This window comes from Periophthalmus magnuspinnatus, chromosome 18, assembly GCF_009829125.3.
Source record: "Periophthalmus magnuspinnatus isolate fPerMag1 chromosome 18, fPerMag1.2.pri, whole genome shotgun sequence".
Lineage (NCBI taxonomy): Eukaryota > Metazoa > Chordata > Actinopteri > Gobiiformes > Gobiidae > Periophthalmus > Periophthalmus magnuspinnatus.
Genome location: NC_047143.1, coordinates 15,670,624 through 15,694,684, shown reverse-complemented (window position 1 = coordinate 15,694,684; position 24,061 = coordinate 15,670,624). Strand labels below are relative to the sequence as shown.

Below are 24,061 nucleotides of genomic sequence, written 5' to 3'. Positions count from 1 at the left end.
GCAGTGGCAGAGTGAATCCACTGGTCCATATTCACCTGCTGCTAGTGAGACATAGATCTGAGTGTCATCTGCATAGTTGTGGTAAGACACATTATTGCTGCGTATTAACTGGCCTAACGGCAGCATGTAGAGATTGAACAGCAGGGGTCCCAGGATTGAACCCTGGGGCACCCCACAGGTCAGGGACATTTTATCTGATATACATTTTCCAATTTCAACAAAGTACTCCCTGTTTTCTAAATAGGACTTGAACCAGTTTAGTGTCGTACCAGAGATGCCCACCCAGTCCTCCAGTCTCTGTAAGAGGATCCCATGATCAACAGTGTCAAAAGCAGCACTCAGATCTAACAGGATCAAGACTGAGACTTTGCCTGCATCAGTGTTCAGGCGGATGTCATTTGTCACCTTGATAAGAGCAGTCTCAGTGCTGTGGTGGGGTCTAAAACCTGATTGGAAAACATCAAAGGAGTTGTTCATTTCGAGGAAGTTAATAAGCTGTTGGTAAACAACTTTTTCAAGGACTTTGCCTAAAAATGGCAGATTTGAGATTGGTCGATAATTGTTCAATATTGTGGCATCAAGACTGCTCTTCTTTAGGAGAGGCTTGATAACCGCAGTTTTCAAAGCACTTGGGAATGTTCCAGATTGAAGTGACATATTAACTATGTGAGTGAGTGGTGACAGCAAACTGTTGTGCACAGACTTTAAAAATTTAGTGGGTAGCACATCGAGGCAGCATGTAGATGAACTCAGACTGGTGACAATCTCTTGGACAGTTTTATCAGTTACAGGTGTAAAGTGAGTCAGCTCTAAGTGTCTAGGTGGGTGCTGGGTTGTTATTTGTGTTGTGGAATTTATGGCATTTTTAATACCCTGAACCTTGTCATTAAAGAATACTGCAAACTCATTGCACTTAGATGTGGAAATTAGTTCTAACGGCAGTGGAGCTGGGGGGTTTGTTAATCTGTTTACCGTTGCAAACAGGATACGAGAGTTTTTACTACAACTTCCAATAATGTCAGAAAAATACCTTTGCCTTGTTCTACATAAACTGTGGTTGTACATGTGCATCTTTTCTCTGTAAATTTCATAATGAACCTGGAGCTTTGACTTGCGCCATTCCCGCTCGGCCCTCCGGCACTCCCTTTTCTGTGCCCTGACCGAGTCATCATTCCTCCATGGCGCTTTCTGCTTATCTTTAACCATTTCAACCTTCATCGGGGCAATGGTGTCCAGAACATTCAAAACACTCGAAGTTACAGAGTTCAACAAATCATCAACATCAGAACATGAGGCATTTTCAAAGTGTATCATTTCCATGAACAGTGCACCTGTGTTATCATTTATGTGTCTTAAAAATTATTATTATTATTATTATTATTATTATTATTATTATTATTATTATTATTATTATTATTATTATTATTATTATTATTATTATTATTATTTTAAAGATGTGATTGTTAATGTCCAAATAAGGGTACAAAGTGCTATTTCTGCACGTTTGTGGGTAATTTTATATTTCTGCCCCCTCTGCCCCAACACAATCACAACAAGCACAAGCAGATTATGAAAAGAGTTGAATCAAATCGCTCCAACAATGACAAAAAAAACCAAAAAATAACAACATCAAATTAATTGTATTTGTTATTATTGTTATCGCTCAGCTCAGAGACACTTGTGTTATTTCAATAAATTTTATTTTTTTATTTTATTTTTTTTTATATGGGATCACAGAAGTATATATTGCCCCTTATCTTGCCACGGAGTTTTCATCTGGTGAGGTTACTGTGTATTGTAAATCATATTAGTTTGTGTTTGCACTGTGCTATCCCCACATTAGCATCACTGCAGGGCTAATCACGGACAATGTTAATCAATGCTCTGCACCTTATTGGTTTTTGGACCATCTCATTTGAGTGGCCTGTTAGCTGTCTGCTCTCATCGACATTTGCAGTATTTCAGATTTTATATATAAATATATAAATATATATATAATATATATATAATATATATAATATATATATATATATATATATATATATATATATATATATATATATATATATATATATATATATATATATATATATATATATATATATATATATATATATATATATATATATATAATAATCATTGTGCATTCATTGTGTTCATTGTGTGTTCTAATTTTATTCAGTCAGTATGTAGCCAAAGTATTTTGACCTCAGGACATACTTTTACTTTTCTGACAAGACAAGTTTTGCTCAAATTCATAGGGGAAAAAATCTGGTACAGGCTCTTTGCAAACCTATGGCAAACATAATATGGCAAAGAAATACCAGCCAATCTTTAGTTTACATTCTCTTGGATTAAATAAGTCAAAATAAAATAATGATTTTGTTTCTATGACCAGCATGATGCAAATGACATCTTTTTTCACAGTGAATCTACTATTGCTTCTGGGTGCGCTGCCTTATTTAAAAGTGGTTGCTCCTTCATCTGAGGCAGGTAACAGTAATGGCACTCAATTAAACAGTATAGACTTTTGAACCCTTTTAAAACTCAAATGCACAGTTTGGTTTAAACTGTGGTCTGTCTGGTAGTAATGGCTACAAGGTTACAGGAGATTGTTAAATAAATGATTAAGACAACCCCATCCAATCGCTAATGTTTCAACGGTAGTCATCTTGACACTGTCCCGTGAGTGAAACCATCTCTACACTGAACCATTCCTGGACGAATGAAGGATTATACTGCTTTAACTTCACTTCAGAACATTCTGCATGGAGATAAGTTTTATGCTGTATGGTAGAATATTATAGCAAAAAAAACAACAAAAAACATAAAAATCAAACAAGCAGTACGACAACCACCAAATAAGAGTTGTGTTTGTGGTGATGCAAGCCTGATCACAGTAAGAATGCAAGTTTTTTATTGTTTGGATATAAAGTTACATACTATGGTTTTAATATAATAATGTTGTGATGTCTTCTGAAACCTAGCAATTTAATGTTGGATAATTACTCAATTTGTAGAGCACTTGTCCTATGACTAGACATAACTTCAAATTTAAAAGTTACATGATTTCTTTATTCTATGTTTGTTTGATTTTCTCAATTATGTGTATATCTCATTTGTATCTTTATTTGTACTGGTTTATAGTTGCACTCCTGTCTCCATTTGCTTTAGATGTGGTTTGAGTTGCAGCTTTCAGTTCTCCTGATAGTGGAACCATTAGCACAGTTTAGCCCTGATAATTAGCCATAATAGTGCTAAACAGCAACTAATAAAGCCAGAGCGCTTCTGTCTTCTGGTGTAGCAATTATATATTTAATGCATGAGATGTTGAAAAAGATATGCATGATTTCTGCAAGCCATATATATATATATATATATATATATATATATATATATATATATATATATATATATATATATATATATATATATATATATATATATATAAGCCACACTGAGTAACATTGTAGCTAAAAAAGAGACATAATAATAATAATAATAATAATTATTATTATTATTATTATTATTATTATTATTATTATTATAGCTTAGTAGTCTTTCATTATTAAGTCACCTAAATAATAATGATAATACATCAAACTTATTTTTTGTACACTCAAAGACGCTTTAGCTATAAACCTTACCTGGACAACTGAGTGATTACAGAGACATCTATTATTTTTTTGAATATTTAAATAGAACAATATACATAAACAAGTAGTCAAAAAGTATAAGTATTTTTTTAAAGTACTTTTACTTTAGGGGTCAAAGGGGAGACTTTGAAGCTATCTTGCTAGTCCAGTGAAACATCTCTAATAAAATGCATTTGTGGTGGCTGAGATTCGAGAGGAGCTTGAAGATGTTATCTGGTGACAATGACAGAGCTAGACACCATAGATAGTCCCATCGATATGAAGTCAGCAGGCCAGGAGGGATGCACCAAAGGACTAAGGGCGAAGGGGAGGGCGCGAGCATTCAACCAGCGCGTGGAATCCATCGAAGAAATCAATTTTTAATTTGGCCGTCAGGATGGCACGGCTAGCGTACGGTACTGGTGCTACCATGGACTTAATTACACAAAAAAGTAGTTCCCTGAGAAGGACGAGATGAGGAGCAGAAGAGAGGAGAGGGGAGGACTGAAATGGAGGAGAGGGGGAGTGTGAAATGAGGGATAGCAAGGTCACTATCAGAGAGAGGGAGAGATAGCAAGGCCCAGACAGGTGGCGTGACTGATAAATTTCAAAATAACTGTGGATGTAAACTTTTTTTCCCCCCTAAATTATATGCAAAATTTTGACAACAATATTATGCATTGAATTCATATAACACCTTTCAAAAGACGAAGAGCACTTTACATTGTATTGTATTATCCATTCTTTCCATACTTGGTGGTGGTAATTGTTGCCACAAATTGCCACAAATTGCCCCAATCTGCACCATTGCATATGCACACACCCCATTCTGACCAGGTAAGGTGGGTGAAGTGTCTTGCCTAAGGTAACAGCAATCTCCCATCCAAGCACTAACCAGGCCCAGCCTTGTTTGCATCCAAGGTCAGACAAACGCTATTAACAAGCAGTATGGACTAGTATGGAGCTTCTGTTGTAACAATCATTTTGTGGTAATCCATGAAGCTCCTCCATGTTTTGTATGTCCCTTAACCTTCACCAGAGTTGTTTAAGTATTGAAACTGAAATGCCATATCTTTAGGGCAGGGGTGTCAAACACATTTTCACCGAGGGCCACATCAGCAAAATGACTGCCCTCAAAGGGCCAGATGTAAAATAAATCTAACTACTTTTTTATCTTTTTAATTAACTGTTTCTGTATTTATTGTTTATTCAGGTTACAAATATTGCATATGCATTTGCCTAAATGTAAAGATATGGCTGTGTAACTGCATATCTCCTGATAAAATTACATTTTAAGACCATCATGCCTTTTAATTTACCCTGTCGAGAGCCACATAAAATGATGTGGAGGGCTGCATTTGGCCCCCGGGCCTTGAGTTTGACACATGTGCTTTAGGGATTAGGATGGGCATCATTGTCCTAATCTGTTTAAAAAGACACATGATGGACATCTTTTTAAACAGACAACTGTGTTAAAATTGAAACAAACGAGCAAATTGTCACATTTTTAGCGCTTTTCCACCTTCGAGGAACTCAAAGCACTTTACATCAAGGAAAAACTCATCAGACATTGGTCAACCTCATTAACCAATGTCTGTTTGATTGTTGATTATCTAACATTCTGTTGGTTAAATTAATTGTCATATTCAGCCCTAAGAGGCAACTGCTGTTGCGATTTTGAGCTTTGAACAGCTAGCCTTCGGATCAGTGCACAGACACTCTACCAACTGAGCTACTGTCGTCCTATGTGGTTGTACTGTATCTAAATCAGTTGTAGCACAAGATCATATCAAATCCAACAAATTGGATTATGTCTCAGGAATATATTACAAAAATGAACATTAAATTGGTTAACTTTAAGTAAAGTTTAAGTTTTAAGATTAAAAACTTTAAGTAAGACTAAAATCTTAATGGTTAAATTTAATCAATTGACCTGATTAAATATTATCATGTTTTGTTTTTTTTTTTTTAATTTTTTAATACGTTTAAAAAGAAGTAAAACTACCCTCCACAATTATTTTCAATACATTTGATAGCACAATAAATCATGCATCATATATTCACCATTAATGCCACTTTCTTTGCCAAATATCTCTCCAGTCTCCTGGCTTTCTCTCTCCTCTGCAGTGTTGGTATATCAGACAGATGGTGATGTGCAATGCTGTGATGGCTGTGATGCTAGCAGGACTGCAGGGCTGCTAGCTAGCTGCCACACTGATTCACACCCAACCCATGTGCCCGGGAGCTTTCCGACTCACACGCACCCAACCCCTCCCGCCCAACTTACTCCCACCCCATGCATCAGTACTATATGTTCTGAGCACGCTGCATAATATGAAGGACCACACAAGAGTTTTCATAAGGCAACTGCAGTGCATATGAGAGGTTAGGACTACAAATTTGGCTAAAACATAATTAAATATAATTTTATTTAAGATTTTCCCAGAAATCTTGCCTAGTCTTTTCTAGTTTTGTAATTTTGGTTAAGTTTATCATTTTATGTCCTGGTAAGACGTGAACAGCAGATATGACATACTTAGAGGTAATTCCTGTAGCCAAATCTGAAGAAAATTGCACAATAGTTATGATTAGAAAAAAGATACCTTTATTTTGTTAAATTAATGTATAAACTGTGCAAAAAAATTTGCGCAAATTGTCCCATCATTTTGGATGGAACTAATGACAGCTGATGACATAGGTAGAGCTATTCCGTTGCCACTTCCTGTATTTTCCAACTTTTTGTTTTCTACTTTACTTCACAAAATGCCACTTGACTGATGTAAAATTATAATGAATATTTACCGGGCACTATCCCACCACAAAATAAATGACTCTGTCAAATGCACTTTAACGCAGTTCAGGGTTAGGTAGTTGGCTAAGACTGGTTGAGCAGAAATTAGATGATGTATCCTGCAGGTTTTTAAGACCTAGGCGTAGACACTGTATTGATCCATGTACCTCACACAGTACAATATAAAAACAGAGTTGGAAAGTTGGAAACAATAGCAAAAAATACCTTATACTACTACTGACTACTGCAGGGGTCACCAACACTGTTCCCTCTAAACTGCGCGCGTGCGCAAATGCGCACAAAAAAATCGAACCGGAATTGAAAATAAAATAAACACACAACAATTCATTCTGCGCTATTTTTCAATGTGAGTCAGTGAGTGTGACCGAGGACGAGCTGCTCCAGCCAATTATGTGATTGACATATGTATTTGCGCAGTTTATCAACGTCATTGACAGGCGTCCTCATGTCCCACTACCAGTGTTTTAGCCAATGTGACCGACGTGGAGTGAAAACTTACTAATGATTCTAAGTGCTGTTTAATCCCTGAACATTACGACGGCCCGCCCTCAGGCAAAAATCCGCGCGTAAAATTACGCACGCGTAATTGCGTAATTTTACGCACTGTTTTGCAGCAGTTTTGCATTTTAAACATGACGAAACGGACAAAACAAAGGAAGTACGCGACCGAGGACACTGTGGATGTTTGTACAAGTGAAACTAGAGGCAGGTAACCACGCTTACCGATCAGGTAAGCGTGGTTTATTCTGCTATTGACTTAATTGTGGATCAAATGTGTATTATGTGTAATCATTAGCATTAGCTAAAGCCAATCTGCGCCCCAATCTATCTATCTATCTAATCTAAGATTTTTGTCATTTTCATTGTATAAGTGGGCTAAAGCACTTAATTAAAAGTCTTATAACAGAAATGTAAATGTGGTAATTTGATTATTTCAATAAACCATTTAACTTGGATGGATGCGATGCAGCATGACCACAGTGCACAGGTCTGATGTTGCTCACAGGGGTCCATGGGACCAATCAGGGAGTTTGTGTGTTTGCTCAGACTCGTGAAAAATTAGAGGGAACATTGGTCACCATCCTTTTTGAAACTGAGAGCTACTTCATGTGCACTGAGTCATACGAAGGGTTACCAGTTTGATCCGCTCTTCTGAAATAACAAATTTGCTCAGTTTGCCTTTAGTTATACATTATTAATAATTATTAATGATAATCACCTCTGTGAAGACACTGATCACGTTAATGATTTCTTACAATAATTATCAACAATAAGCAAGGTGGGAAACAAAATTCAGCACTGTAACTTTATTCATCTTAGTTATTGTTAAATTTTCAGATGATCACTTACATCACTACATCTCATAGGAAAAGTATCCCATTTTCACCAGCCATGGAAAAACCTGTTTAATAAACATAAATTATGTTGCACCATGTTTCGAAAAGTTATCAGTTATGTAATGCTAAAGAAAAAGCAACTTACATATTTTTAAATAAATCTCGACTGCTTTTTGTGACTTTTTTGCTGGTCTCATGAAAAAAAGCCTTTTGCTTTGCCAAAGCTGCCTTTTTCTCTGTGCTTTTTCTGCCTGTAGTGTGCATCCCCATAAGGAGTTAGCGTGGAGCTTTTGTGACACATAGTGAAGTGTCCCTCCACATTGTGCTGCTTTGCCATCGCCACAGTCGCCCCGCAGATGAGGTTTCTTTTACAATCGTAAATATTGTTGTGAAAGTGATCTTTTTTTTCTGCCATGTTTTTGTGTAAGAAACTGCCTTCAGTGCGCATCTTCACAGCGCTGGCTGAGCACTGGTTTTGTCATGCGCACAATATTAACCTGTGAACTGAGTAGGTCAGAGTTCACCTAAACCAGGGGTCGGCAACCTTTAACACGCAAAGAGCCATTTGGACCGAGTTTCCACAGAAAAAAACCCAAAAAACTGGGAGCCTCAAAAATACTTTTTGACATCTAAAATGAAGATAACACTGTGTATATTAATAATAATAATAATAATAATAATAATAATAATAATAACAATAACAATAACAATAACAATAACAATAATAATAATAATAACGGAATAATGTAGTTTTATTTTCATGGACAAGCCTTCTACACGTGGCAGATAAATATGGCAAAAATAAGTTAAGTGCATAAAAAATACAACTCACCAAACCGCTGCATCAGTGTGAGCCCTGCACTTGTTCCTTCTTCCTTCTTTTAATCCCAGGTGTTTAGTCTCCATGTGCCAAAGCAGTTTTGAAGGTTTCATTGCCTCATTCGCTTTTCCTCCGCATATTACGCAGAGCGGACTCTGTGCGTGAGACTCACCTGTAGCGACAAAAAGTAGGACTCCTGGTGTTGTCTGTTAAATTTAGCTTCCTTTTTCTTGGTGGTTGTAGGCTCCTCTTCTAGCTCCTCAGTTGGCCTTTTCCCCTTTGTTAAAAAGCTCTCCAAAGACTTTTGTTTTGGCTCATTTTCACTCGCTTGTGGCTCTACTTTTGTGCGTCGTGTCTGATATGCTACACGTGATACGTCATCGCGGAGACAAGAGCAGATAATAAACTTGTCATTACAACAAATAGATTTCTGTGGCGATTTCCTCTCAGGATTTTCATGATGTATCTACGAACGAGTTTATTAGTGCGTCATTAGGGACGGGTGAAAGTTACGAAATTTACGTCGGAGAAGATCCTCCTGCTCCTGACCCCTGTGCGCACAACGTTTTAAAACCAGGGCTGTGTCTTTACGCAGGACTGTGAGCTGTGTCCGTGACACGTTAAAGAGGGGCTAAACACCTAAACGCCTCCTTTCAAAGAGAGCTGCTAAACTGGGCAGTGCATGGAGGACTACAGGGGAGAGTGAGGGAGGAGGAGGAACAGGGTCTGGGAGTATAAGGAACAATGTCTGTGATTGGTTTAACAGGTATCGACATTTCAAACCCCACCCCTGTAGCTAGGTGTTTTTAAAAACACCTGGCTATGTCACATAGTACTTGCAATTGCAGTGGCAACTGGAGGTAGTACACACTAGAACCATTTTCACACAGTATATACGGATTCACACACCTGGGTTTATGAGTGGCGTGGGGCGGAGGCAACAACCTGTTGTGGCCTGTAGACTTCTGCATGGGGCTTGTTAGATGTGGGCTATACCTAGGGCCTACACATTCACAATCAGCACTATGTAAAGTGGATGATAAAGTACAAGTTCCATAATTTGGAGAAATTACACCTGGTTTCATTAAATAAAATCAAACTGGAATGATCCTGACTTTTTTGTTTTTTTATTATTTGTTTTGGCGGTGTAACATTCAATAGCCTATTAAACAGGCCAAATAAATTCTCAAATGTACCGGTCTAGTAGTAAATATTGAAACAATATTATTAAAAATACTAAATTGAATCATATGTTCTCTCTAATGCCTGATGGTTGCTCACATTTTGCACTGTTCACTGGAGTGCTGCACTGGCTGCACCATCAACTCTGCAAATTTCTGGTAACCAAGATGTTGTTCAGTTATCATCTTGGTTACCAGAAATCTGTAGATTTCCCTAGTTTGCTCAAAAATTTCCAAAAAGGACAATAAACAGTATATAATACTTATAAGACACTGTTTATAGAGTTTAGTAGCAAAAAGTAGATTTATGTCCACTTTAAGTTCAGACAGATATGCTTACAATACGTTTTCCTCTTACTTTTTTACTCTTACTTGATTAATTACTTGGATGATCACCTTGCACTTTTTATTTCGTAACATTACAGTTATGGCTACCCAGCTCTGAAAATCATTATGTTCTAAACCTCATTTTGTTCTCCTCTATTCTCTGTACCTAATTCTAATTCCATCTTTCCCTTTGTATCATATTAGTATTTTTTTCTTTTCTCTGTCTCTCTCTCTCTCACTCTCTCTCGCTTGATTTCTGTTGCCCGGAGGGAAGGCAGAAAGCGACCAGGCATATCAAAAGCGTTTGGTGGTGCCATGAAAGCCCGGGCGGCCTAGAGACCAGAGTACTGCTGATAATCCTCACCGAGCTACTGAACTGAAGGCAGGATCAAACACTGCTCCCCTGCTCTGCTCCTGTACTGCTCCTGTACTGCACTTTGTTCTACACCATGTACTCACTCTAGCACCAGAGAGGCTGGGGAGTCGATGCATATGTTAGCATAGCACTGAATGTGAACAGGCTAATAATGTCATTTTACTAATAGGCACATTTGACCACAACTCTGGTGTTATTTGTGAGTTCTCAAACTTCTTGTCTTGTTCCACTATTTTAATGCCTTGAAAGTAATTGTATTTAGCCATGAGCTCTTACAATATTCCAATCACAACTGAATCTGGGTTGCCAGTCCCTTAACTTGCAGGTAGAGGACACATACAGGTTTTCCCATTTGCAGTATATGGACAGGCCATGCCTCATATGAATCAAATCAAATCAAATCAAACTTTATTTATATAGCACTTTTCATACAAAAAAAAAAGTAACACAAAGTGCTTTACAAAGCATTAAAATCAGTCCCACCCACCAAACCCACCCAGCCACCCGACAGCCCAACAACCCAACCCCAACACATCAATAATCATAACCAAACAACCCCCCACCCCAACACACACTCCCACCCCCCACCTCAACCCATGTTAAATACCTCGGTTTCATTTAAAATATGTTTAAGTGGAACAGGCTGGATAAAGATGAACCAGATGAGAGAGCACCACCAGAGGAACCATCTGCACCAGGAACAGGGTCACCCACAGCCACAGGACACCAGCCCAGGGCCCAGAGAAGAGATGAGGTCAAGACCAAACCTCCAGGGCCACGAGCCAGGCCCAGCAGCCACAGCCAACCACAGCTCCCGGTGCAGAGGGCTCCTCAGAGGAAACACTGGCAAATCTAAAATGATTAAAAATAATAAAATAAGTCAAAACTAATAAATAAGTCAATAAATAAGTCAATAAATAACCAATAAATAATAAAATAATCAATAAATAATAAAATAAGTCAAAACTAAACAAGTAAATAAAACATAAGTAAAACATAAACACACTAGCCAGCCTAAATAAGACTAAATAAATAGAGAAGTAAACTAAAATGATAAATACTAATAATGAAAGCTCAGAACCTCCAGAATTCACTCACTGAGCTGCAGAAGCTGCACCAGCACTAATTAGGTAGTGAGGATTCAGATCAGAGAGTCCTTTTAGATTCATCAAACTAGATTTCAACATTGAAATTGGCAACTCATATGAGAGACCCATGCGAGGCTCATTCCGTTTTCCGATTTGATGTTTGTCTTGAGAAACAAAACAGCAAACTATAACATAAATAACGTAGCCATCATGCCAGAAGTTGTTTTTTTTTTTTTTGCAATTAAGAATGGATGAGCATTAGAATTGTTATGAGCAAAAGCAATATTTGGTTTATTATCTGGGGACACTAATATATCAATATTTGCAAAATTTACAACCAGATTCTTACATATAACTCCTTGAACCAGTCAGCTTGAAGTACATATGTTTCTGTCTTTCCCTGGTCACTTTTAGTGATTACCATCTCAGATTGATACTATTTAGAACTCAATTCAGATTTATAGTCATTGACAACTAATTGGTGTAAAGGAATTAGGCAAGCTGGTGGGTTAAGTGTGTGCCCATTAACCACCAGGTAGGTTATTTGAACATCAACCAAAAAAAGCAAGTATAAAAAAGACACTATATTTTACAATTATGTCCATGAGCCAAATGTTTTCATACATGTTTTCAAATGTGATAGCATGTTGATATCAAATAAGCTTTTTAGATTAAACCTTTCATTGATACCTATAAATAACTTTATACATATATATATATATATATATATATATATATATATATATATATATATATATATATATATATATATATATATATATAATATATATATATATATATATATATATATATATATATATATATATATATATATATATATATATATATATATATATATAAAGTTATTTTTTGGGGGAATCTTTTAGTTCAGTTTTCTCCAAGTCAGAAAAATCTCGCCCTTGGTGGAAGGTCAAATACAGGCACCACTGATATATTTGAAGTAGGAGGACTTTGATGATGGATTCGGAGAGCTACTTTTTCCATTAAAAAGTATACCTCTGCTTTTGAGCCTATCTTTACTTTCTCTTTCTCTTCTTTGTTCTACGCTGGCTGGTTCATTAAAACAGTGGTAGACAAGTGTAATTTGTGTGTTAAACCACAATCTTTAGCCAACAGCAAATTATTGGAACATCAGTCTTTCTTACTCCATGGCTTCTCTTTTCCAACCATCTGCTCTCTGCTGTTTGTAGTTAAAACTGCATACAGAATAAAAGAAATCAGAAACTCAAACATCATTTGAAATAGGGACAGCAATAGGCTTCTATTTTTGTTGTTGGACAATGGTGTGCATTTAGGTAAAGAGAGGGGATTACACTTCTATGGGATATTAACTACTAACACATAACATATTTAGATCATCAATGTATTGATTGTTTAATTAGTTTGAGTTTTGTGTTTTTGACGCCTTTTTTCCCCCTCTATCTTTCAGTCCACCTTCAGATCAATTGGCCTGTGTTCTGCCAATAAAATTAAATTACTAAAACATGCATGGATGATATCCAAAATCTCTTCAGGCATGTTTTTGATGACGGAAAAATGTTATACAGCTCCAAAAAGTCGATTTGCATAATACTCCCTCTTTAAAGCAGTACTGTGAGGTGGCACATCACAGCACACAAGAGGTCAAAGGTCAGTTAAGAGTCAGGTTTGTTGAAATGCAAGCCTGTTCACAGTAAGGATGCATGTTTTTTCTCAATTTTTCAGGCAATAAAAACATCTAAAAAAAAGTAAAAAGAAAAAAAAACTAAACAAAACATGCTTTATTATTTGGCTTGGTTAAGCGGTTGTGCTTTGATGCATAGAGAGAATACCCACAGCAATAGCATGTAGTTATGGAAAGTGCCAGAAGATGGTGCTATAAATGTATCTGCTACAACATTGAAAATGAAAGTAGTAGTGCTGCAAATTACAATTTCTACATAATTAACTGAGGCAATTTGAACACAGAGATGACCAGATTGACATAAATATGCAAGCCTGACACCGTTACAAATTTTTGGATTGAAAGTAAAAAAAAATGGGTTTATAGCCTGTACGTGATAACAATACTTTCATAATTATGTGTAGCTTACATGGAACTGAATACTGCCCGTACGAGGCTTGTTGTAATTTAATGCCTTGGGATCTTTAAGACCCACCAGGGATCCCTCCGATCGCAACCCAAATAATGAAGGACCAATTCTTCCTGCATAATTAAGTTAAGAGATTGGACGATTACGGCACCTTCCATTACACATGATAGTAAAAGTAATTACTAATTCAATCAGCCTAGTTTTTATGAGCTATGGCAATGGCGCCATGTTGAGTTGGTGCTGTACAAGTCATTACAGTTACAAGAGAGTAATATGTTGAGATGAGACTGATCTCACTGACACCCTGTTAAAGCATGCATTCAAGTCTGCTTGAAAATAACAGTCAATTTGAAGGAAGGTTGAACAATAAACATTTTATGTCACAAAAGTGTTCTTTAAACTACAGACATGTTGGCCTAATAGATATACTGACTGGACTGTAACCTGTTGGAAGCAGTTTCAAACTGTAGGATATAGTGAGAGGGAGCAAGTTAGCTTAGTTAATGGAAACTTGTTTCCATTGTTGCCATAGTGATTAACAATTTTAAACAAAATATTTGAGCATTTAAATGTGGAAAAAGTCCTCCAAATGTTGCATATAACAGGAATATGAAATCAACAACAAGCTTAACTTATTGTGCCTATCCAAATGTCTATATTGTTCTTATGGAGATATTTGTAAAATAATACATCCATCTAGAAACAGAAAAGACAATACATGCAGCAAATACAACTTCATAATTCTCGTAATGTAAAGCTTCTATCTGTGAAATAAAGCGAATAACTATAGTTTAAGATATTATTTTACTCACACAAAATGAAGTACAGGACGTTTGATCATATAAACAGTTCACATGTCCTAGCATTAGGGTTAGCAAACAAAAATGATCCTCCAAGTTAAAGTCTTGCCACAATACAGATATATTGTACAAGTAGCTCTAACTATGTACGATGCATGCTTTATACATCTAATTAGAAAGCATTTTATTGTCTGATAATCAGGAAGCAGGAAGCAAGCTAGAGGCAAAATTCCTCACTGGTCTCTGAGAATTGTGAAAAGTGCTTATAAACTTGCGGTGAATAATTAATCTGTTCAGAATGCATAAGGTGAGTCAGGAATCATTTTGGACACCTGCAACCCATTATAGATTTCAAGCACATTTATTTATTTATTTTATTTTATTTTTTAAGGTCAGAAGCCTGCAAACAAATTAAGAATGCTACTTCCTGGTTTGCAATATAAGTTAAAACTGCTTTTTGATTAGACGCCTTTTCTTTTTCATACTATACTCCAATGTAATGCAATGGGCTAAACACAACATAATTTACATCAAGCTCTGACTAGTAATTAGTACTAAGCTAGCAGTCTTAAAGACATCTGAGCTCTGGTGCTAATGGGAAATGGTATAACATTTCTGTAAAGTGATTACTTGTGACTTGTCTTCTACAGCTAAATAGGATTATAAGAGCAGATCTTTAACAGGAAACCATCTGCTTTGTTTCTTAGCCTCACAATTACTCACAAAGACAGACGCTGGCACTGAACACAACAGCATGGAACAACTCCAACTGCACTCCAAGATTATGAACTACAAATTATCACTGTTTCCCGCATAGACATTTGGGTAGAAGTAAAGAAAATCATCAAACAAGAAGCTGAAACTTTCAAATGTGTTTAAATCAGCAAAGACATGAAATTGCATTAGTGGCTGTACAAAGTTTTTTCTGTTTATGTGAGCAAAATGTATTTTACCTCAGTACAGATATATTGTGTAAGCAGCTCTTAAGGTAGAAATGAGACCACTGTGTGCTGTCTGCATCTAATTTTAAAGTGTTTATCCTCAGAGGATCAGAAAGTGTTACTATTAGCATGCTAGTTGCTAGCTTGTTGTTAGCATTACTCCAATTTGGCCACTGAGAGTTGCAAACAGTGCTTGTAAACTCATCACGGGGAACTAGGATGCTTGAACTGCATAAGGTAAGTGAGAAAGTGAGGCTGCCAATCTATGTAACAACCTCTATTCGACCTCCACGCTCATACCATATAGCCCCAAGTTTAAACAAGGTGTAGGTGATCAACAAGAGTATCCAAAAGGTATTTTAAGGAAATGATATTCCTAAAAATTGTATAACTTTTAGAGATAAATATTGGCAAAGTTTTACCAAATTCAGCAAAAAATATTTTAATTACTTACATCTTTGAGACAGCCCATGAAGTTGTTGCTGACTGGCGATCCTGGCAGGTCAGCCGTGTTGGGACTCCCTCCAATGTAGAAAAAATCATCCGACCCCAGCATGGTGTAGTCCTCTTGGGTATACCCGGTGGTGGTCAGTATACCATCCACCGAAATGGTCACCTGTTACCGCCATTGCCCCAGGAAAGACGGGATGAGGCAGGTGAAAGAGCAAAGAGCAAGAGCAGGTAGAATGGGAAGAAATTAAAAAGAATGAGGAGAAGAAAGAGAAGAAAAATCGATTAAAATTCAAAGAAATGTTCAAAATGGCTGTCTAATTGTATTGTTTTCTTGTTTGGGCCAGTTAGATGGGAGGTTTCGACTCCTGAGTGCAGTTGTTAAGTAGAAAGCTAACAAAAAGTGACTTCTCAATCCCTTATTGCTAGAAAAACAAATCTAATTTAGCCACAATGTCGATAGTGGTAACACTGTTCTGCCATATTATTTCCTAACCACTATTGAACTCCTGACGATATTTGATTGAAGGAGCTGTTGCAAAGCTGTAAACAAAGCTAAATTGAAAGTATATTTAAAATACCTGATCATTAAACATAATTACATCTCTAATTTGCACACTTTCCATTTTCGTGGCTCATTATGGATATAGTCTATTTTTTACAACAACGCAAATAGCTATATCTGCTAAAAGTGCTAACGAGAACTAATTTGGCTAATTGTATTAAATCAGTTGCATTTGCCGTCATTGCAGTCACTAAGTACGCTAGCCACGCATCTTAACAGATCTGGCAGGTAGCTTTGGGAGAGCTGGAGGTTGTTAGCGACCAATTTATGAGCTAATTTTGCTAATGGTGGCCTGGGTGTAAGGTGAGTACACAAGTGTTTGACTAGATCATTTTGTGGCTTTGCTGCATAAGGAAAACAATGCAGAGTAAGATGCTATTTGCGTTGTATGAATATTAGAGACCATCTAATTTAAATCAACCATTCCTACTTATATTTGTATATTAACTAATAAATCATATTTGTTATATTAATTTGTATGCATTTGAATCTAAGTTATGCTAATTTGACAGACTATGTTACAACACTTTTACACTGTGAAATTGAACTAGCAATTCATGAATTCAAAAGTTGGTCAAATAAATCAATCCCCTTGCAACTGGAAACACTGAAAATTAAGATAGACTAAGATAGCCTATGCTTTAAATAGAAGCAGAATTTTTAACAGCTAGGTTAAGCTAATTTGAAAGGCTATACTAATTGTCAACTTCACCGCTGAACAGTTTTACTATTAATAATAATAGTATTAGTAATAAATAATTAATTGATTGTTTGGTTAAATTCTGTTCTTAGCTTGAATTTAGCATTAACCTAACATGTACAAAATATTTAATTAATTTATTTATTTAATGGTTTCTGAGATTGCTGTTAGCTATAGTGTGTTGCTCTATATGCTCTTTTTTTTTTTCTGAAGTAGAATATAACTACAGTTTCTTCCATCTCATATTTGCCATGACATAACTGGATAGGACAGCCTAACTTTGCAAATTTCGAAATACATTTTAGTTGCACTTTAGCAACTGCACTCAACAGTAGAAACCATCTTGCCGGAGTGAATTTTCTTTCTCCTTTTTGCCGTACTTCCCTCGTTGAAAGGGCAACTCATTTTTATGTCTGTCATTGAAAACGTGTTGTGGAATTGGACCGTCAGGACCAAGGCAATTAAGATTTGAAGGATCTACCATGACAGTACAAGTTGGTAGGGGACTTCTGCTCAACATTGGACCACGTTGTGAAATATAAATGAATCAACAACAACTTCACGGACAAGTGCTTTATAGTCTTTGCACAGTTGGCATTTCTTAACAGGAAGAATATAACTTATATAACTTTTTAAATTTTCTGTACAGATTGATTCTGTCTGAGCTTTCAAGGACGGTAACAGCATTGACAAGCTGCCAGACACCTATGAAGTTTGCATTTACAGTGAAAAATAAAAGCATAGTAACACTGAGTATTTCTCATGTCTTTTTGAACATCCTAAGTTCATTGTATCATCCAAGCATTCAGTAGTGAGGGAAAGGAAAACTGCTCCAGGTAATATGGGTTTCTGTTCATTACAGAACAAAGGCGGAAGAACATAGCTAAAAATACAATGAGGTTAGCTTTTATTATCTGAAAGTGACATAATTCATAAGTTCATAAATATCTTGCAAGGAGAGACTGACCACTGGATGACCCACTTACATGTTATTTTTCCCTAGACTCTTAAAGATACCTGTAAAAGCGGCATCATGACCCAGTTTGAATAGTGAATACCCAGTGTCTCTGTTTTAACCAATAGCCTACCTGAATTTATAACAATGACTTTGCCTTTGCATATGGGTTATGTGGCAATAAGCATAAAGCATACGAAAATATATTGATTTTAGGCTACACATTGATTTGTGTAGCCTTAAAGTATAGCTAGCACATGTTTACTATCTGTGATTTCTTTATGGAGCCCTATACAGCTTGATCTAAATTTGTGTTAAAAACACAGGAGTTTTGTTTTGTTTAATTCACACATGTTTAACACAGAAACCCTGCATATTTAGGCTGAGTTCTTCTCTCAAACAAAAACACTCCTCCTTATGATATCATGTGGTAAAACAGGAAGTCTGCCACTATGTTTTTAAACATCATTTACTTTTACTAGAATCTTTTGGATGATTTCAGCCCTGAAATTGTCAATTTCTTCTGAAGTAAAGGCAAAAGTTAACTGTTAACTTGAAAACTACAACTACATGGCATCACTAGTTGGAAGTGGAACAAGGCATGAGCTTTCAAGATATAAACAAACCAATAAACCAGGTTTACTAAAATGTGTGAATGAAACAAAACATGTCCAGGTCTGTTTTTGAGTAGGTAACAGCAACATGGCTCGTGGTATTTGTTATCCCATGGAATTGGCTTCTGAAATCAGTGCGGCTACAACTTATATGATGACTGTTATAATTTAAAAAGTAGATGATGCGAAGAGCATAGATTTTGTATTACATTCTGAGTGCTCCTTGAGATGTGCTTTAAAATGGGCCATCTTTTTTTCTGAGAGGACACGAGGATCAAAGTAACAATCCAAAACTATCTCCACCAATATCCAATGTAAAATGAATTTTACACTTTTATTGTATTTAAAGCAGTATTCCGCCAAGTTTAGAATATAGCTTTTTTCCTTGGTCACCCATGTGCCATCTCGTTTTGTTCCTAAAATGAATCCCGTTTCAAATTCTGTCCCCAAAGGCATTCATCGTGTTGAGTACCTGACTTGTCTACTTCCTTTGTCAGCACTTTTGGACTCTTTAACGTACCTTGCGATGACGTTCGTACACCTTCATGAAGGCTAAATCCTTGCAGGACAGACGCTACTTTCCGTTAAATGGCACACTTACCCTTGTCAGCACTACATCAGATTACTCTCAAAGAGCTTTTTACAAGGAGAGACAGGTGTACACTCTTAGAAATGGAAAAGAAATTAAAAAGGCCAGTGGTTGCATATGGGGACATACAAAAGGAAGATAATATAGCATTTTGGTAAAACTTTTTGAATTTGACACAAAGATGCAGTTAGGCCATTTTACATCATTTCTGTTTGTTGGTAAAAATATACTTGAAAACTACATTTTTGAGTTTTTGAGAAAACCGGACCTGTATAAACCATACCAATGACATGAGACTCATTTATCTGTGAAAGCAAAAAAATATTGATTGTATGCATTGGATTTCAGGCCAATTATCAGACCTGCAATGTCTTTTTTTTTTTTTTTTTTTTTTGCCTACTCCTGGGAAGATATATGAAAACAATTTCTAAGGTGTTAACAAATATGATTTTCATTGGCAATTGAAACAGACCCAACCCAAATCATAGAGCTTCTGTAATATCGTAGAGGCTATGATAGGTGTCTGGCAGCTGTAAGCTTTGATCCTATATACCCTAACAACCTTATATATACATAAATTTGATTCTACAAAACTTTAGGAAAGTTAGCTAGAAGGAATGGGTAAACGACAAGGGGAATTTTTTAGTAGAGTTCCAAAAATAATTAATAAGGTTAGAAGGTGAACAAAATCGGTTAGTATATTTGTAAGTAAGGGAAAAAAGTCAGACACAAAAATGGTTGTTAGTACAGTTACAACAAAGATATTAGTTATTAGTAAATTTGGTGTTAGGAGGAAAATGTGAGGATTCTTTAAAATTCCTCTGCAATTTGATCAAATCGGATATTTCAAAGTGGCAAAGGTTTTGGTTTGTTTTTGGTTAAACAAAATGAATCCATCCAGGGTGACAAAAACACACACTTACAAGCCATGCATCAAAATAACAAAATGACTTGGATTTATAAGGATATATGGAGGGAGAATTCCATTAGTTACAACACAAATTGACTAACTATTAAAGGACACAAATCAACTGGAAGGGATGCATTAAAATAAGGGTAAATTGCAGGGGAGCACGACAATGGACAAATGACAAAAGGTAGCAAATTTGAGTGAAATTAAACATGTGACGAATAAGGCTACAGCCGATTGTTGGTGGCCCAAAAACATGCACGTTTTGGGGGGGAGTGGTGGTTGAGGTTGGATGGGTCCCATTTCACCAATCACAAATGATATCAACATGTATGAGAGGGTTTTTTAAAGAATGTGGAAAAGCGAGAGAAAAGGGTATTCACAGTAAATAGAGCAATTACGGTTGGATATTAAAGTACAGAAATGTAAAAAAAAAAAGGTTCAGTTTTCTATCAAAATTTAATAATATTTTCAAATGTGTTTTTCTCAAATTGCTCTATTTACCAAGAAAAGTCAGTTTCCTCTCTTGGCATTTTTCCCTTGGGTTTTAGTGAGATTAGTTGAGGTCATTATTCATTTTAGTAGGTTCATTCTATTCAAATAAACAAAATAAAATAAAAAAAAACAAAAAAAAAAAAAAAAAAAAACAAGAAAAAAAAACATCAAGGGGTTGGCTAACGTGTTCCATGACTATTATTGGATATTTTAGGACAATTTATATATGTATGTATATATGTTAGCCAAGATATATACATAAACATATATACTCAATGTTGTCTGTGGGTTACAATCTGGTCATGCAGTAAAGTAGAACTGATCGAAGTTAGTGTTAGTGAGAGTGAATGCACACGGCTTAGACTCTCCCAGACGCTCAAGGATACACAGTTCAGTGAGACCAAGGAACACCAGTGATCAGAGAGGACTGCAAGTCTGAAAATATTTGATCCATATACTTCAAAAAATACTCCTATTTATTCTTGCTGTCACCTAAAGCTAGTTTAAAGCCATGTATGCATCTTTCTTTCTTTTCCCCTGCGCACTGGGAAACCAAATTTGCTAATAGTTCACACTGCAGTAGCTAGCAAGATGTTGAATTGTGGCTATACAAATTTCAGGCTCTAGGTAGTGTGTGTTTAGCTAAGGCTATAGCTCTACATGCTACCAGTGTTTATGTCTGTGGGAGGTGAAGGAATTGTTGTCCTTGTTTTGGTTTTATGGTTACCCACATTAATTTTAGCTCATTTAAAAGCCTTGTTAGCCTTGCTAACGTGCAAGCATTGCACTTTGTTGTTTGTGTTATCATGACGACAAAACTCTTAATTAGGATAGCTGGCATACATAAGGTAAGTGAGAAATAACTTTGAACTACTGCAAATGAGTAGTTCTGTTATCCATGTTTTTGAAACAATAAAAATCCTATATATTACCATTTAATACCACAACTCAGCATTTATGTTTGAAATTATGCCTTGTCTATTTTGTAGCACCAGGACTCCACTGAAAGCACAGTAGCAGAGTGCATCCGCTAAGTATTTACGTCTCTCCATTTGCATCTGATATCTCTGCAATTATCATTTTACTACCTGTTTTATTTTATAAGAACTTGTTTGAGGAGCTGTAGTGTTGTAATTTGTGCAGTAGGTCCAGCGCACTGCTTGCACATTAAAACACATATAAAAATAGCTTGTGGAAGTGAGTGCAAATACTGTGTGACTCTATCGTAAATCAGACCAAAGTCACTAATGGGATCATGCCCTCATTGAGGCCAATTTTACAGCCAGGGCCCTAGACACTAAATCAGCCACAGTAAATATTCTCAAGGAGTTCATGAATCTCAGGACGGAGGATGGGATAACAGCTCAGCCCATAAAACGCAGCAGGTCCAACATGGTGAGATAAGAGTCAGAGTATTGTACGGTGTTTTCGAAAGGTCTCTGGGTACTGCACAGTTGATACCCTGTACCTCAGACTAGTGCTGTCATGATGCAAAAAGGGAGCAGACTTGATATTCAGTATGATTCCGATATAACAAAAATAAGTACGAAACGGAAATTAGTATTGATAACTGCTCAAATGAGAATCCAGTTTTGGTACTAGTTTTAGTATTAGTTACTGTCTGATTTTCGATACTTTTGACAACCCTATTTCAGACAGGTTAGTCTAGAATGGGTCGTGTAAACTGTGTTGTAGTAATGTAGTGGTAAATATAAGGGGTGAGATGAGGCACAATTGACCCGAAAAGAGATGAGATGGGGTCCATGGAAATGAGGCGAGGAAAGATTGGAACATAATTTTTAATATATACATTGTGAGTGTCCAATTTCCTATTTTTCCTCACAATTTTGAAGCTATTTTATTTCATATTTCATTCTAGTACTGCTCTTTGGAACTGTAAGAGATTTAACATAACAACACTTAACTCATGTTTGTCCAATCAAATTGTTAAAACACAGTGGCAAAAGATCTTGTCCCGTCCTTAGTAAATATTAACAACTATGCCAAATACGTCTCTCCAAGTCTTTTTCCATGTGGTCTTTGTGTTTGGTTTGGCTTACTGTTTACTATCATTATAGAGAACTCATCTTTGCACCTATTCATGGGTTTCAGACAAAAGGATTCCTTCGTGATCTGAAGGATTTGGCATGGCAACCATCCTCCATTGTTATAGCAAATCAAAATATTAGAATTAAAATGAGGAAAAGTTCTTGTCATTGCCCGATTTAGCACCGTTTTAATTTTACCTGTTTATTTTTTAAAAACATGTTTATTATGTGTCCTGTCTGCTGTATCATTAAGCTTAAATATATGCAAATCAACGTTGGATAATTTCACTGAGTTTCAGAAACAAAAAAGATTGTATTGGACCATAAACAGCAAAGTTAGCCATTTTACTGAAGTCAGATTTTACTCTGTTTTCTAACATTTATCAACAGTTTAAATACATTTTCAAGGACTTTAAGCAAGTAGAACAGTGCAACAGTTTATATCCCAAGAGTAAATTTGATCAAATTTCAAAATTAAGATTTGTCCAAAGTAATGTTATTAATATTGACTTGAGCTTGAGTATCTGGGTGTGTGTAGTTTGAAAAACATTTCCAAATCGGCCAATAACAGTTCTCACAAAATTGTTCAAAAGGAATGAATCATTTGCATGATACCCATGAAAAGTGCCAATTTTATTGTCAGAGTCTAAATGGCACAAATGTAATGGTTACTTGCTTAAACATTTAGTCAGCGCTTGTTCAGCTTGTCCTAATCAAATTTTCCCAGGTGGCAGTGGCTGAAAAATGGGTACATTGCAGTTCATATAGCTTAAATCTCATCAGTATTTCACCCAAGTCCACCCATTTATACATTAAAGCTAATCCTGATTCTCCACAGTGAAGGCTTGTCTCATCCCAGATTTCATATGAAAATCTAATATATTTAGAGAAGCATATTGCCCAGACTGGGCTTTGTTTACCTTGTTCTCACTGGAGTCGTGCAGGACTTATGACTGTCTGGGAAAGCAGCTGTGTGTGCTCACTGCATCGGGAAAAACCAGGAAGGAGCATGGCCAACAAAACTAAAAGCTCTCAGAGTTACAAAACTTTGAAAAGATTTTGCATTTTTATTCTTTATTTCTTCATACGGATAGTTAAAAAAAGGCAAAAAACAAAAGTAAATTAAACAAAAACAAACAAAAAAAAATATTTGGGGAAGACCTCTTCATTTGGTTTTAGTTTCAGAATGGGCGTAAAACCAAAATCTTAAAACAAATATTTAAAAACTGAGAGGTGGTGGAGTTTGTCAACTACCTTGGAACTGATGGCGGATTGTAGTTTGAGTAAAGCAAACAGAATAGAACGAGGTAACGGAAAACCCAGGG

The 24,061-nt window shown here is 36.1% G+C and overlaps 1 protein-coding gene across 8 annotated transcripts in view; it reads right to left on the bottom strand.

Moving 5' to 3' along the window:
• Positions 1 to 24,061, bottom strand: part of nrxn2b (neurexin 2b) — a 1,142,582-nt gene that overhangs the window by 672,352 nt on the left and 446,169 nt on the right. For all 8 annotated transcript variants that reach the window (XM_055228872.1, XM_055228867.1, XM_055228869.1 and 5 more), the window contains one exon: positions 15,865 to 16,026. In XM_055228872.1, the coding sequence (XP_055084847.1) occupies positions 15,865 to 16,026 (162 nt within the window). The remainder of the gene's footprint in view (positions 1 to 15,864; positions 16,027 to 24,061) is intronic.